This window comes from Pristiophorus japonicus, chromosome 22, assembly GCF_044704955.1.
Source record: "Pristiophorus japonicus isolate sPriJap1 chromosome 22, sPriJap1.hap1, whole genome shotgun sequence".
NCBI lineage: Eukaryota > Metazoa > Chordata > Chondrichthyes > Pristiophoridae > Pristiophorus > Pristiophorus japonicus.
In genome coordinates, this window is record NC_091998.1 from 22990852 (window position 1) to 23005844 (window position 14993).

At 40.3% G+C, this 14993-nt stretch overlaps 1 protein-coding gene across 2 annotated transcripts in view; it reads left to right on the top strand.

Moving 5' to 3' along the window:
• The window catches only part of arhgap22a (Rho GTPase activating protein 22a), a 410547-nt gene extending 403324 nt beyond the window's left edge, over positions 1-7223 (top strand). For both annotated transcript variants that reach the window (XM_070865755.1, XM_070865754.1), the window contains one exon: positions 701-7223. In XM_070865755.1, the coding sequence (XP_070721856.1) occupies positions 701-926 (226 nt within the window). In that variant the 3' untranslated portion in view covers positions 927-7223. The remainder of the gene's footprint in view (positions 1-700) is intronic.
• Positions 7224-14993: the final 7770 nt, after the last annotated feature.

Sequence of the window (14993 nt, forward strand, 5' to 3'; positions counted from 1 at the left end):
AGGGGCCCACACTTACTTCGCTAAGCTTTTCCTTTTTACATACCTATAGAAGCTTTTATGTCTCTTGCTAGTTTACTCTCGTTCTATTTTCTCTTTCTCTATCAATTTCTTGGTCCTTCTTTGCTGAATTCTAAAATCCTCAAGCACCAGGTTTAATGTTCTTTTTGGCAACATTATAAACCTCTTCATTTAATCTAATACTATCTTTAACTTCTTGTTAGCCACGGTTGGACCACTTTTCCTATGGAGTTTTTGTGTCATAAAGGAATGTGTATTTGTTATAAATTAATTCTTTAAATGCTAGCCATTGCACGTCTACCATCATAGCTTTTTAATGTAGTTTCCCAATCTACCTTAGCCAACTCACCCCTCATACCTACGTAGTGTTCTTTGTTTAGATTTAAGACCCTAGTTTTGGATTTAACTAAATCTATCATATTATGGTCACTCTTCCCCAAGAGTCCCTTTACTACAAGGTTATTAATTAACCCTTTCTCATTGCATAATACTAGATCTAAAATAGCCTCCTCCCATACTGATCTAGAAAACTCTCTTGTATATATTCCATAAGTTCGTCCTCCACACTGTTACAGACTGGGCAAACCAAATTTGCTGTATGTAGATTAAAGTCCCCCATGATTACTGTATTACCCTTGTGACATGCGCCAAGAAGCCAAGTTAATTGTATCCCTTTCCTCAGGCTTGAAGAGTCTAGCACAGAGCTGCGATTGCAAGTGAACAGACTGGAAGAAGAGTTGGACCAAGGGAAGAAGAAATACGCCATGCTTGAAATAAAAATGCGGAACGCGGAACGGGCACGAGAAGACGCGGAGAAGAGAAACCAACTTCTGCAGAAGGAGATGGAGGACTTCTTTGCCACATTAGGAGACTTGACACTGGAAGCCAGGGAAACCAAAACCAAATAGCAAAATCTGCTTTTACGTTCTTAAAACTGCAACATGCAAGACCATGAAGACACCGTTTACATACTTCATTGACATTTTATAAGAAGCGTATGCATTTATTTTTAATGTTATGAATTAATGTGGTATGAGTATTAATTGACAATTCCATTTTGTACTACCTGTGGGTTTTTTTGTTGTTGTTGAAAAGCCTCTTGTAGCTCCCACAGGCTGTTTACACATTGATTTTCCAAAGAACTACTTTTGGGAATTTTCTTCAGATTTATTTTCACTCCACAGTGTTTCCACACACTGTTTCTCCAACTTGACGAGCAGCAGTACAACATGTGATGATGGGTTGAGGCCCATCTCCTCTCTGCTCCAGTCTTGGCATGTCTTGCAATTGTGATTCTTCATCTATTGGGTAGGCTTGAAATGACACGTGTGTATGATATTTACACACCAAAAGATCAGACTGGGGAAGGTTGAATGCAAGGCTAATTGTTTTATGCTCATGTCAGTCAGTACTTCTCCCATTTCAGAGCCAAATTTGTCAATTTTTAAAATATATAATTAAGGAGGTTTTTTTTTGGAGTTTGTTATATTACAGGTACCAGTTTAAGACCTGCTGGACTAACAGTGCCAGTAAACCAGGGTTATACTGCCAGTTCCAGGTCACACTTTGGTCAAAGATAGTGAAACTTAAGAGTATTTCCAGTCACTGCCACCTGAATGCCTAGTTGAAATGGCTGTTAGCTCTTCATTGGCAGTACAAGATTAAAACATAATTTTAAAAGTGCTTTAGCTGGCCAGTATGGGAATTTTGTTAAGTACATTTTGCACTAGTTATAGTTGTACTGTAGCAGGTGTGCACCCAAAACTGCAAGACTGCCTCCTGGAGGGGCTCTCTCGCCACTTCACTCAATTTGATTTGGGTGAAATTGTATCTGACTTACAGAAGTTGACTCTGCTTGCCATTGCCACAAACTGTCGAATAGGACTGGCCTGTGTGAGAAACCCGAGATTTAGCACAGTCTGCAGACTCTGAGGTGAAAAGTTGGAGGAAGGAAAGCAATTAGGTAACATTGAAACAAAGACTATCCTCAATAAATCGTGAGGATGGCTCTGAAATGATGCGTGAATTCAAAGTTGCAATGATGCACAATTAAGGGACACGTCACTCAAATTGCCTTTTTTCTTCTCTTTGATCTGCCGGCACGGGCCGAAAGGCCTCCTTCTGTGCTGCAGCCATTCTATGATTTGTTTACACAGAGTAATCTTGTTGAATTTGTGCCCCCTTCCCCATCAGAGCTGCAGGAATGTCGCTGCAATTGGCAGCTTCTCAAACGCAAGCCAGGGTATGTAGTTAGGAATGAGCTGATTAGATCAAGCCATGTGGAAGTTGAAAATAAAAGGAATTGTGGGACTTTGGAACCAAGCAAAAAAGAATTCTCAGATTAATACTCCCCATCACTGTTGGACATTGAAAACCGATCTTTACTGACTAATTGAAAATTGTAAATGAACAGGCTATACAGGTGACAAGCACAAGATTAATGTTTTGTAATGAAGACCATTATCTGTCAAGTTCCTTCCCTCCCCCCCCTCCCCCTTTGTATGACCTACCAAACTGTCTGGATGCAAGCAAAGGAGGATGATCGTACTTTCACAGATTGCGGATCTGAAGGGATGGGGAGGAGAACCTCGAGTTTAGTGGGGCTGTGGGGTTACTGGTCAATGCTGGTGCACCCAGGTCTGGTGATCATTGTCCAAGAGACACATACTGTAGAGTAGCTCAGCTCACAAAGGAAGGACATGTATTAGCTTATGCTAAGCTAGGGTTGCCAGTACATTCTCCTGGATAGGTTACAGAATTGTGTGTTTAAAATATAAACTCAAACATATTTCGAATTAAAGTTGCATCTACGTAGCCAGATGTTCTAACACGCCCTGTGATAACCCTTTCACTGTCATTTTGATATCTCCACATCCAGCAACTCCTCCTTAAAGTGCAATCCTTTAACTGATAGGTTGGTCCGAGCCTCAATTCTCACACCCTCACCGAGTCGGAAGCCATTCTAAATATTTAATTCTGTCACTCCACATTTTAAAAAAAAAACCTTTTTGGATTTCACTGCCTGCTCCTGTATGGAAAAGACTACCACTCCACAGGCCTCAGGCCAAATTCAAAGTACTTCCGATCATGAGTTTATGTTGGTATGGTAAGGCACTTGTCAGAAGACATCTATGCTATGGTTCTTTTTATTTCATGGCAGTCTTAGTTTTACCGTTTCCAACAAAGTTTCACATCAGTGAAAGCAAACCATATTTCAAATGTATCAGTCACTGAAAGATCTGCAAGATTTTTAAACCCCAGCTCCCTCGGTGGCTATAGAACATGGCATCAGGTATATTATCCATCTCTCACCACTCATGAGAAAATGTCTTTTGACTCATTCCCACTTGCATAACCCTGTGTGGTTCTAGTCTCTTGCACTTGCCCCAGTGATATGGTGCAGCCATACACTCCTGTTAATGACCCTGATGTTTTATTGATCAGTACAGTTACAAATGGATTGAGGTCACACAGCTGCTATTTAACAACCATGTCGAGATAGTTTACTTATTGTTGCAGTCCTTAACTTATTTACAGGAATAAACTATGTTGAGAGATGCAGATGTGAATGGATTAAAGTGCATGTTATGTACATGTGAATTATAAATCTTATAAAGGTGTTTCACACACAGTCAAAATCGAATCCTCAGCTACAGTGTTGTGAATTTTCAGGCCAATCTGCTGCTTGGGAATGGACTGGGAGTTGGGGTGGAGGGATGTGTTTTAAAGGTACATATTATAAAGTGAGATTTTGTTTCTGATAATGCAGTTGGACAACTGTTTGAATTAACTTGCCAAGAAATCTTTATCAATGCAGATGTCAGAATCTTTGGTTAAGGGAAAAGGAATGGGAACGGGAATAGAATACTAGAAGTCTTCTTGGATATCGAATCGGTTCACCAAGACTTGACTTTATTTCAGTATTTGGTGGAAAGTCCACTGCACCGTGATATTTTTCACAAGGTGTCCCTCTCTTGCTCACTTCGCATGTGGCTGCATCATTGCACCCGGCACCGCACACACCCTTACCATCAATTGTAAATGGTGAAAAAAATCCACCAATTGCAGTTTTTTCTCTAGATTGTTGATGGGCAAGTGAACACTTCCTAAGACCTTCTGAAAATCAAACCGTCCTCAAATGTCAACATCTGTATAACTCCACATTGACTGTTGGAGAGATTAAATATTTTGTTTGTCTTTCTTTCCTTCACCTCCTCTCACACAGACCATCATCCATGTGGCTATCCTTCGAGAGAGAGAGAGAGAGAGAGAGAGCCTGGACAGAGTGCATTTATAGGTTATCAACTGCACAGTGCATCATGACCAAGTCCGATCCAGTTCAAGCCCAATTCTAGACATTTTCCTGTAGGAGTCATTGGATAGTATCAGGGCCGGGATTCCTGATTATTAGCTCTGACTGGGAGATCAGCAACCTTCTTGCCCTAGCTTAAAAACATCCTTCTGAAAGTGGACTAAGGGCAAGGCCTAGTCTACCAAATAAAGCTATGCTAATTATGGAGGCAGGTGAGGTTAGCAGAGAGGCATGCCACGAAGGCCCCAAAATGGAGCCATTTATAATCACCATTACTTTGGTCGCTAATTTTTTAAAATTCATTCACAGGGTGCAGGTGTCGCTGGCAAGGCCAGCATTTATTACCCGTCCCTAATTGCCCTTGAGAATGAGCCGCCTTCTTGAACCGCTGCAGTCCACGATGTGAAGGTGCTCCCACAGGTGCTGTTAGGTAGGGAGGTCCAGGGTTTTGACCCAGCGACGGTGGCTAGCAGGAAAGGGGTGGGGGCTTGGTTAAGGCTCAGCTATATTTTCCTCTGAACCTAAAAAAAATTGGGCACACACAGCCTGTAGGAGCTTACAATATCAGATGGTGTTAAAACTGTGTGTTCACTGAGTACCAGTTATTTACAACCTGCTTACGTTTGGAAACAATTTGACAAGATTGCTGGATAACACTTGGCTTGAATCCGTGAGCAATGCAGATATACGATTGTGTTTTCTGTTTGTGTATAAACTCAGGACAGTGGTGGTGCTGCGTCCTTGCTTTCTCTGCACTGGCTGGCTGGCGCAACACCAGCTGGTCATGTTATCACAGTGACTCCAAGCAACTAAATAAAGCAGATTAGTTACCTGCTGGTCTGAGATAGCTCATGTAACACAGATATGGTGGCAGCAGTATTAAAATATATATATATATATATATATATATATGCCTTATTTTTAAAGATTAAATCACTAATCACAGTTCTGGGACAGCAAGATATCCAATTTTCTGTGCCTTGTGGAGCCATGTTTGCAGACTAGTTATGGGATGTTCCCCACAGTCCCTGCATTTACCTATTAAACTAGTAAATGACGTTGTCTTTGAAAATAAGGCCTGTACCTTGTGACAATAAATTATTGCTTGAAACGTGAACCAATTTGCACATACAAGTTGAGATTTGAGCATGTCTTTCGTGAGACGTTTTTTTCAACCAATGTTATCGATGTATTTCATTGTTTTTTGCACTATATGAAAAGGAGCTTGTACGTGAGTGGGCTCTTTACTGTTCTTGTATTGAATATAGTATGCTTTTTAAGAGAGAAAAAAAATAGACCAGTTTGTGGTTTTTACAAAGCTTTCTCAAGATGAAACTAGGTTGAAATCATTCAATGTTAACAAGCAGTGCTGTGCAAATAGTATAAGCACAGTTAAATCCCTGACCTAAGTCCCCCACTGCTAGCTTGTTAAAATCAGCAAAGGCCCCTCTGCCCCCGGCCTCCCTCTCTCCATCCCACTAAAATGATCTTCAAAAGTATTTAAATCCTGAGGAGGTAAAGGAGTTTAAAAAAAAAAATCACATGGTGAAAACTGAAATAATGAAATGTGCTGGAAAAATGCACAGCAAGTGAGTCATCATCTGAGAGGGTCGGGTTAAACACTTCATTTAGAATCATTGATCAGATCATCAGTTACATGTCTTTCAAATGCTGCTCGAGCAATTTATTTCAAATCCTGATGACAAATCTCGTCAAACTAGGCAATTATTCTCAGTGAACTATCCCATTGTTATTATTTTGCGATCACCAGCTCATTCTTCATACTGATTAACTCGTATCATCTATGGAGAGTTCACACGGAAAGCAGAAAATAGTGACAATAAAACTAGGTGCACATTCGAGAGCATGAACTGTGGTGCCTATTGGCTATTAGAATTTTACAATGGTACAATTAAGGCGGGGATTTACTTTATGAATGTAAAGGATTAGGTTTAGTCTTTAAACTCGCTAAGCGATTCCTCCTGAGATGCCATTTTTGGTTTTAATAGTTTGCTATTAATCTGTTGAGAAACATGTTGGTACTAGTACTGCCCATAATATTCTAATAATGGAATTGCTCATTCATCTCACACAAGTCAACTTGAAAGCAGTTCACCTATTGGTGTGCTACTACTAGCGCCCTCTACTGGTGCAAGATGGGTCACTGAAACTGAAAAACCCCACAGAATAAATTAACAGTTCAATCAAATATGCTTCAATGCAGCATTCCTTTACTCACTAAGAAAACCTACAAAATTCATGAATGTTAAAGCTCTTTCATACCCCTGAAAGAACTGACTTCAATAAATTAGTTCACCACTTACACCAAGGCACAGCAATGAAAACTCATACATTTTGCTATTATCTGAATGAAATTGGTTCATTATTTGCAATACATCAGACCTGATCTTACAACAGTTTTCTCCATAATGGGATGGGCAATAGGAACGAATAGAACAAAACATTTCTCAAAAAGTTTATATCTGCACTCCTCCCCCACCACCCAGTATTTTAGGAACCCTCATTTGAAAATGTCTCAAATCTCAGAAATCTAGTAATATTCATAAAAATACAAACAAGCAAAGCAGTAGATCTCATTCATTTTTTGAAAAGAGGAAATAAATGAACTGAGAGACTGCGTCTCTCTCAGATTAATTTTGTTTTGAAAAGACTATCTTTTAAGAAAGTTATATTTGATGATAAAAGATTTGATAAATTTCTCAGCTCATCAAACTGTGGATCTGCCCGAATCTTCTTCACTGCCGGTTTAGATCCCCTCACAGCTCCTTACTGTTGAGTCCCAATTTACCGTCAGAAATTGGGGCTAAGTTCTTATTGCAACAAAATAAAACTGCGAAGCATTTGCTTTTGTTTAAAAAGCAGTATATATATATGTGTGTGTAACTTTACATGAAACTATTAAAATTATAGTATCCGTTTTCTTCAAAAGTTTGGGTTTGTTTTCTAAATGTTTAAATCTTTAAAGGAATTTTGCGCTGCAAGTTCTAAATTCAAAGAAACATAGAAAATAGGTGCAGGAGTAGGTCATTCGGCCCCTCGAGCCCGCACTGCTATTCAATGAGTTCATGGCTGAACATGCAACTTCAGTACCCCATTCCTGCTTGATCCCCCTAGTAGTAAGGACTACATCTAACTCCTTTTTGAATATATTTAGTGAATTGGCCTCAACAACTTTCTGTGGTAGAGAATTCCACAGGTTCACCACTCTGGGTGAAGAAGTTTCTCCTCATCTCGGTCCTAAATGGCTTACCCCTTATCCTTAGACTGTGACCCCTGGTTCTGGACTTCCCCAACATTGGGAACATTCTTCCTGCATCTAACCTATCTAAACCTGTCAGAATTTTAAACGTTTCTATGAGATCCCCTCTCTGAACTCCAGTGAATACAAGCCCAGTTGATCCAGTCTTTCTTGATATGTCAGTCCCGCCATCCCAGGAATCAGTCTGGTGAACCTTCGCTGCACTCCCTCAATAGCAAGAATGTCCTTCCTCAAGTTAGGAGACCAAAACTGTACACAATACTCCAGGTGTGGCCTCACCAAGGCCCTGTACAACTGTAGTAACACCTCCCTGCCCCTGTACTCAAATCCCCTCGCTATGAAGGCCAACATGCCATTTGCTTTCTTAACCGCCTGCTGTACCTGCATGCCAACCTTCAATGACTGATGTACCATGATACCCAGGTCTCGTTGCACCTCCCCTTTTCCTAATCTGTCACCATTCAGATAATAGTCTGTCTCTCTGTTTTTACCACCAAAGTGGATAATTGACCTTTATCGATGACTATTCTAAAATCGAATGAACTTGATAAATATTTCGAGTCTTTCAAGGTCAGAACAGAGTCAGGCTGATGAGTATCTCTTGCACAAATACTGTACAAGACGTAGGGTACAAAACAAGACCCCTGAACATTCGGATGTGTTACTGCGGCTCATCAAACATTCATGGCTACAGAAATAAATAGCATTTAAAATATGGAATCAGGCCACTGCTATCAAGCTATGTTACCAAGACATACTGCAAAATGGCTAAATAGTGAGCGGCCTACCAGTAGAGGATTCTAAAATGTGGGCCATATGTAGAGATTGAAAATCTACACCGAATGGAAATGTAGAACTGCCTCACAAGGTTTGAAAGTGATTCATATTATCTACATTTGGACAGCCCCGATTCCGAAAATCAACAGTTTCAGTGTCTGAGCCTAAGAGCACAGGCCCTTTTGAAGGGTTAGTGCAAAAACGTGACACATCATTCAGACAAGGTTTAAACTGAAAAGGGCAGGGAAACAGCTGTAAAATAATTCGGGCGGCAAGGGGAAGAAATAATGTATTCTGATCAAAATGTTTTCTGATCAAAATGTGTGAGGCATCATTAATAAAGCGAGATTTCCTCTGATCACTATTTCCAGAGGAATCAGACGCTTGTCTTTTTAGAATCTTCCATGATTATACTAGAAATAAAGATAGGAAATCTCCACCAACTATGTCTCTATGACTTTATTATGTTACAAGATCATCCAATGTTTTATCAACATTCATCAAGCAGTGGTGCACCACAATCTATCTCCATGATAAAAGCCGCCCATTGAATTTCATTGCAATTACTATGCCACACTTTAACAACTTGTATTTATATAGCGCCTTTAACATAGTGAAACATCCCAAGACGCTTCACAGGAGTATTATGCACTAAAGATTTGATACTGAGCTGTATAAGTAGAAATTAGCGCAGGTGACCAAAAGCCGTATGTTTGAAGGAGCATCTTGATATAGGAAAGAGAGGTGGAGAGGTTTAGGCAGGGAATTCCAGAGCTTGTGGCCTAGGCAACAGAAGGCACAGCCTCCAATGGTGGAGTGATTATAATCAGGGATGCTCAGGAGGATAGAATTAGAGGAGCGTAGACATCTAGGGCGGGGTGTTGTGGGGCTGGAGAAGATTACAGATAGGGAGGGCGAGGCCATAGAAGGATTTGAAAGTAAAGATGAGAATTTTGAAATCGAGGTGTTGCTTAATCAGAAGCCAATGTAGGTCAGCGAGCGCAGGGATGATGGGTGAGCAGGACTTGGTGCGAGTTAGGGTAGGATGTGGGAGGCCAGCCAGTTCTTTGGAATAGTCAAGTTTAGAGGTAACAAAGGCATGGATGAAGGGCTTCAGCAGCGGATGAACTGAGGCAAGGGCGGAGACGGGTGATGTTACGGAGGTGAAAATAGCGGTCTTAGTTATGCTGCAGATATGTGATTGAAAGCTCATTTCAGGGTCAAATATGACATCAAGGTTGCGAACAGTCTGGTTCAGCCTCAGACAGGAGTTGGGGAGAGGGATGGAGTCAGTGACTAGGGAAAGCATGTATGTCTCTGTTACATGAAACTTGATTCACTCAAACTTCATATTCAGCAAACAGACAAATAAGAACCCTGTAACCATGAGCAGCAAGGGAAAAAAAACAACCATAAACATTTCAAAATGCCTTAGACTGCCAGTTTAATTTTAACTAACTGAAATATCACAATATTGAAAATTAGGGACAAATAGACACTTAGTTTACAATAACATGTTGAAGCTTAGTTGTCAGCTGTGGCTCAGTGGGTAGCACACTCGCCTGAGCCAGAAGGTTGTGGGTTCAAGTCTCACTCAGAGACTTGAGTGGAAAGCCTAGGCTGACAGTGCAGTACTGAGGGAGCATTGCACTGTCGGAGGTACCGTCTTTCAGGTGAGACGTTAAATTCGTCTCGTCTGGTCCACTGCACTATTTTGAAGAAGATCAGAGGAATTGTGTCCTGGCCAATATTTATCCCTCAATCAACATCACTAAAACAGATTATCTAGTTATCAAATTGCTGTTTGTGGGAGCTTGCTGTACACAAATTGGCCACTGTGTTTCCTGCATTACAACAGCGACTACACTTCAAAAGTACATTTCTTTCTGGCGTAAAAACACAAAAGGAAAAGTGGCCCAATCATGGCTAACAAAAGAAATTAAGGAGAGTATTAGATCCAAAGAGGTGTTATACAAAGTTGCCAGAAAAATTAGCAAACCTGAGGATTGGGAGCAGTTTAGAATTCAGCAAAAAAGGACTAAGACATTGATTAAGAGGGGAAAAATATAGAGTATGAGAGTAAACTTGCAAGGAACATAAAAACCAATTGTACAAGTACGTAAAACGAAAAAGATTAGTGAAGACAATTGTAGGTCCTTTACAGACAGAAACGGGAGAATTTATTATAATGGGGAACAAGCCATTTGGGACATCAGGTGGCCGCAAAAGGCACTATATAAAAGCAAGTCTTTTTTACCTACTAAACTTTATTTTTAATCTTCATTGCCTTCATTAACATTTTTTTCTCAGAGGTCTTAGTTTTACGAGATGTTACACGTAGATGTTCCGAGCTCCTTTTCTTCCCGGACCTGTCAGCTGAAGAACTTGAAGAACTATCCGTGTCTGCAAAATCTTAGGGTGCCACAGTCTAACATGAACAGTGCAGAGAAATCACAGCATGCATCTGTGTGAATCACCTCAACAACTTGAAACATGCCCTTCCTTAGGCCAAAACAGTAATTTTGCATTTGTTTTCTAAGTGATTTCAAAACAAGCTAGAACCTTTTTTTAAATGGAAAGCTTGGAAAGGAACATTATTTTCAAGTGCTTATTTTTTTTAGTGCAGAAACAGAGGCTGGCAGAATGAAAAAGTATCAAGAAAATGAGAAAAAGACAATTTTTATCAAAAACAATGTTTGCTTCACTGACTCTAGATAGAACTGTTACATTATTTCCAAATTCTTTCACTTGAGGTGTGCATCCAATCCCCTTTGGAACAAGCCCACCACCCACTCTTTCATACCAGCCACCATCTGCCCACTCCCTTTGGGCCTCACTTTCTCCCCCATCTCCATGACTTCCATTATCTCCAAAACAGCCTCTCACTGCCTCATCCTATCTATCCCAGTTGATGATGTACTGTAGTCTTTAGAAAGGGTAAGATATAAAAATTGAGTACATGGGTAAGGAAATGCATGAATGACCATGGCTGATGATTTACAGTTTTCACAGAAAATTGGAGTTATAGAATTTGATCCTCAAAAACATGAGAAAAAATTCCAGTATAGCATGTAATAAATTTGACCTATTATTCAGTCACATCAAATCAATGCGATAATTTATTATGCATGGCATAACACCTCTATTTTAAAACAGCATCATGTCTTTTGACAGAGCAAAATCACAGGACGTCCACTTTTATTAAAATAGTACATCTGGCACACGTTCTCTCTCACACTTCATTCATCATAGGTGAATATTTCTTTCAATTTTTGGCTCAAATTTCAAATTCATAAAACAGAAAATCACAGCTGCACAAGTAAGCAAAATACCAATCAGCAAGTGCCAAGCAGAATCAACTTCAATCACATTCAAACAAACTACAATCAATGTGGGCAATCGGCATCAGCCAGCAATAAAATAAAGCTAAACCAGATTACAGAAAAAGTATTTTTCAAAAATTCCTTTAACCACCTTCTTGCTTTATCCACTAATATAAACACTTATATCAGGGAGTGAAGCTTGCAACATAATAGACAAAAAATAATTACACTTACCTACTGCAATTTGGTTCTCGGAAAGAGGCCTGTATTTGTGAGCAGCCAGAAAATGGAGCTGATCGAGGCACGCAAAACCAACAGTTTGGTAAGGATGCTCAAATTGGCAAGTTATAGTCCCCGCATACACCTGTCCATACAACTGCAGTGTGCCAGAGTTTACTGCCAGCCCTGCTTCCAGCAATGGCCATCTCCAAAAGAACAATTTTGTGACACTGAGGGTAACTAGTGCATTCCTATCTTTGTATATAATATTGAAAACAAATTAAAGTATTATATCTTCTAAATTCTGTGAAAATACAGGTTAGCTATAATCAAGGAATTGTTTGCAGCATGTTGTGTGTGAGACAAATTAAACTTTAAACAATGGCAAATTTCAAAGTGGAATCTTTATATAGAACCTAAATGGTTACTTCCAACAGCGGCCTTGTAATTCTTTAAACTTGCAACTAAAAAAAAAATATATAAAATGATTAATTCTTACAATTCTTATATTTATCGAACTGGATAAGAAAAACAGGAGCCAATCAGAAACTCATACTTTAATGTCTCTGGGGAGTTCTCTTACAAACTTTACAAATTATTTAATTCGAGATGTGCATTCCTCCTACAGTCCCTCACAACAGTATAATCTCCGGCTTACCATTAAGCAGTGGCAGATGATCTGTCTAAATAAGCCATTCTGTGATGCAAATCTTACGTTTCGCATATTGCAATTTCACATGCAGATTTCTGTGACAGTGTTATTTTTTTTTAAAAAGACTCCCACTTCCTGGCGAAGACAACACATTTCTACTTTAATTATACCGGGTGGTGTCAACAAATGCAGCCTTTAAAGAAAAGTATTAAAAAAAGCAGTCATTTTCAATGTACACAAACTTCCCACCAAGAGGAAATAACTTGAAATTGATTTCAGGAGTTATACTTGAAAAAAAATTAAACAAAGCCAGCTTGACCTCTATTGACCCAAGACCTCTATTGGCCGGGGCTTGGGGCTTGACATCCGGGGGTGTTCGGCATTTGGGAAGGATTCTGATGGGACGGGGCGGGTTGGGTACGAGGGGAGTGTTCCCGGTGTTGGGTGGGTCAGGAGCCGGGTGGTTGCACGCTCTTGGGATGGGGGGGGTGGGCTGTTTGGGGCTGGGATTGGGAGAGACTTCTTCACTCGGGGAGTTGTTGGCCTGTGGGGTTCCCTGTCGCGGAGAGTTGTTGATGCCAGTTCATTGGATGTGTTCGGGAGGGAGTTGGATGTGGTCCTTGCGACTGGGGGGGGTCGGGGGTGTGGGGGGGGGGGGACGGGAGATGCTAGGGTGGGTGATCAGCCATGATCTTGTTGAATGGCGGTGCAGGCTCGAAGGGCCGAATGGCCTACTTCTGCACTTATTTTCTATGTTTCTATGACCCAAGGGCTCTTCCCAAAAACTAACCTCAAATTGTCACAGGAAGGCTTCAACAACAGAACATTGTGCTTTACATGATACCATTCTCCTATCCTAATAAAACAGCCTGTCCACCGATCTCCCTTGAGCAGATCTGCTAGCATATTAAAACATTAGGATTTGAATGAGTTTTCAATAAAACTTGGGATCCAATTCCTAAACACTTGACTATTCAAATTCCTACTGAACAGGTTAGCAGCTCGATAGCCCTACCCCAATCATCTAATTTAACTCATTTATTTGAAACAACCATCGACAACCAGATGCCAACAGGTGTTAGAAAGGCTTGCATTTATATAGCGCCTTTCACAACCACCGGATGTCTCAAAGTGCTTTACAGCCAATTAAGTACTTTTGAAATGTAGTCACTGTTGTAATGTGGGAAATGCGACAGCCAACTCCCACAAACAGCAATGTGATAATGACCAGACAATGTTTTTGTTATGTTGATTGAAGGATAAATATTGGCCAGGACACGGGGGAAAGAACTCCCCTTCGAAATATCGCCATGGGATCTTTTATGTCCACCCGAGAGGGCAGACGGGGCCTAGGTTTAACGTCTCATCCGAAAGACGGTTAGAACAAACTTTTAAAATAAAAAGGTAGATTAGCACAGAGACAAGTGATAATCTGTGCAATGGCTGCTTAAACCATCTGAGCAAAGTATCAAGTCACAAAGAATTTAAGATCTGAAAGGCACCGAAAGCAAAACTATTGTAGTGTCTTTGGTAGAATAATTCAGTAAGTGCAACCTCTGCTTTAGAAACTCTCATTAGCATACTTGAAATAAATATTGTCAGATTTAGTGATCCAATTGAGGTGTTTTAAGATGATTAAAGGATTTGTTAGGGTAGATAGAAACTATTTTCTCTGCTGGGGGAGTCCAGAACAAGGGGGCATAACCTTAAAATTAGAGCTCGGCCGTTTAGGGGTGATGAACTTCTTCACACAAAGAGCAGTAGAAATCTGGAACTCTATCCCCCAAATGGCTGTTGAGGCGGGGGTCAATTGAAAATCTCAGGTTGTTAGGTAAGGGTATTATGGAACCTATGTGGGCAAATGGAGTTAAGATACAGATCAGCCATGATCTAATTGAATGATGGAACAGGCTCGAGGAGCTGAATGACCTACTCCTGTTCTTTCCAATGTTCCGACTTGCAGATCTGGTTGGAATCGAAGATTTTTACCGGCAAATATCACAGATAAAGGCAGTCAAAATCTTTGTATGCAATTCTACGTTGGTAAATGCACCCATCGTAAAGGCCAAACCAATGCGATTTATTCATGTTAAAGCTGCATTGGTGTATAAATATATTTATCTGTGATCAAAACAAATTGTCCTTAGATTGTGCACTGTTGTATGCATACTGAAATGCCAAGTAAGTCACTCAGTTGTCAGAACAACTAGGGATGAACAATAAATGCAACCTTGGCTGTGTCGTCCACATTCAGAGAAGAGAAAGTTTCACATTTCCTGACTGTCTTGCCTTGGGGGAGGTGCTGAAAGGGGCATGTGTGCTCAATACACCTGCATTCTTCAGTTTTAAAAGAAAGACACAAGTACCAAAGTCATCCTCAGAAATAAACAGAAGTCAGTAACTTTTTTTTAA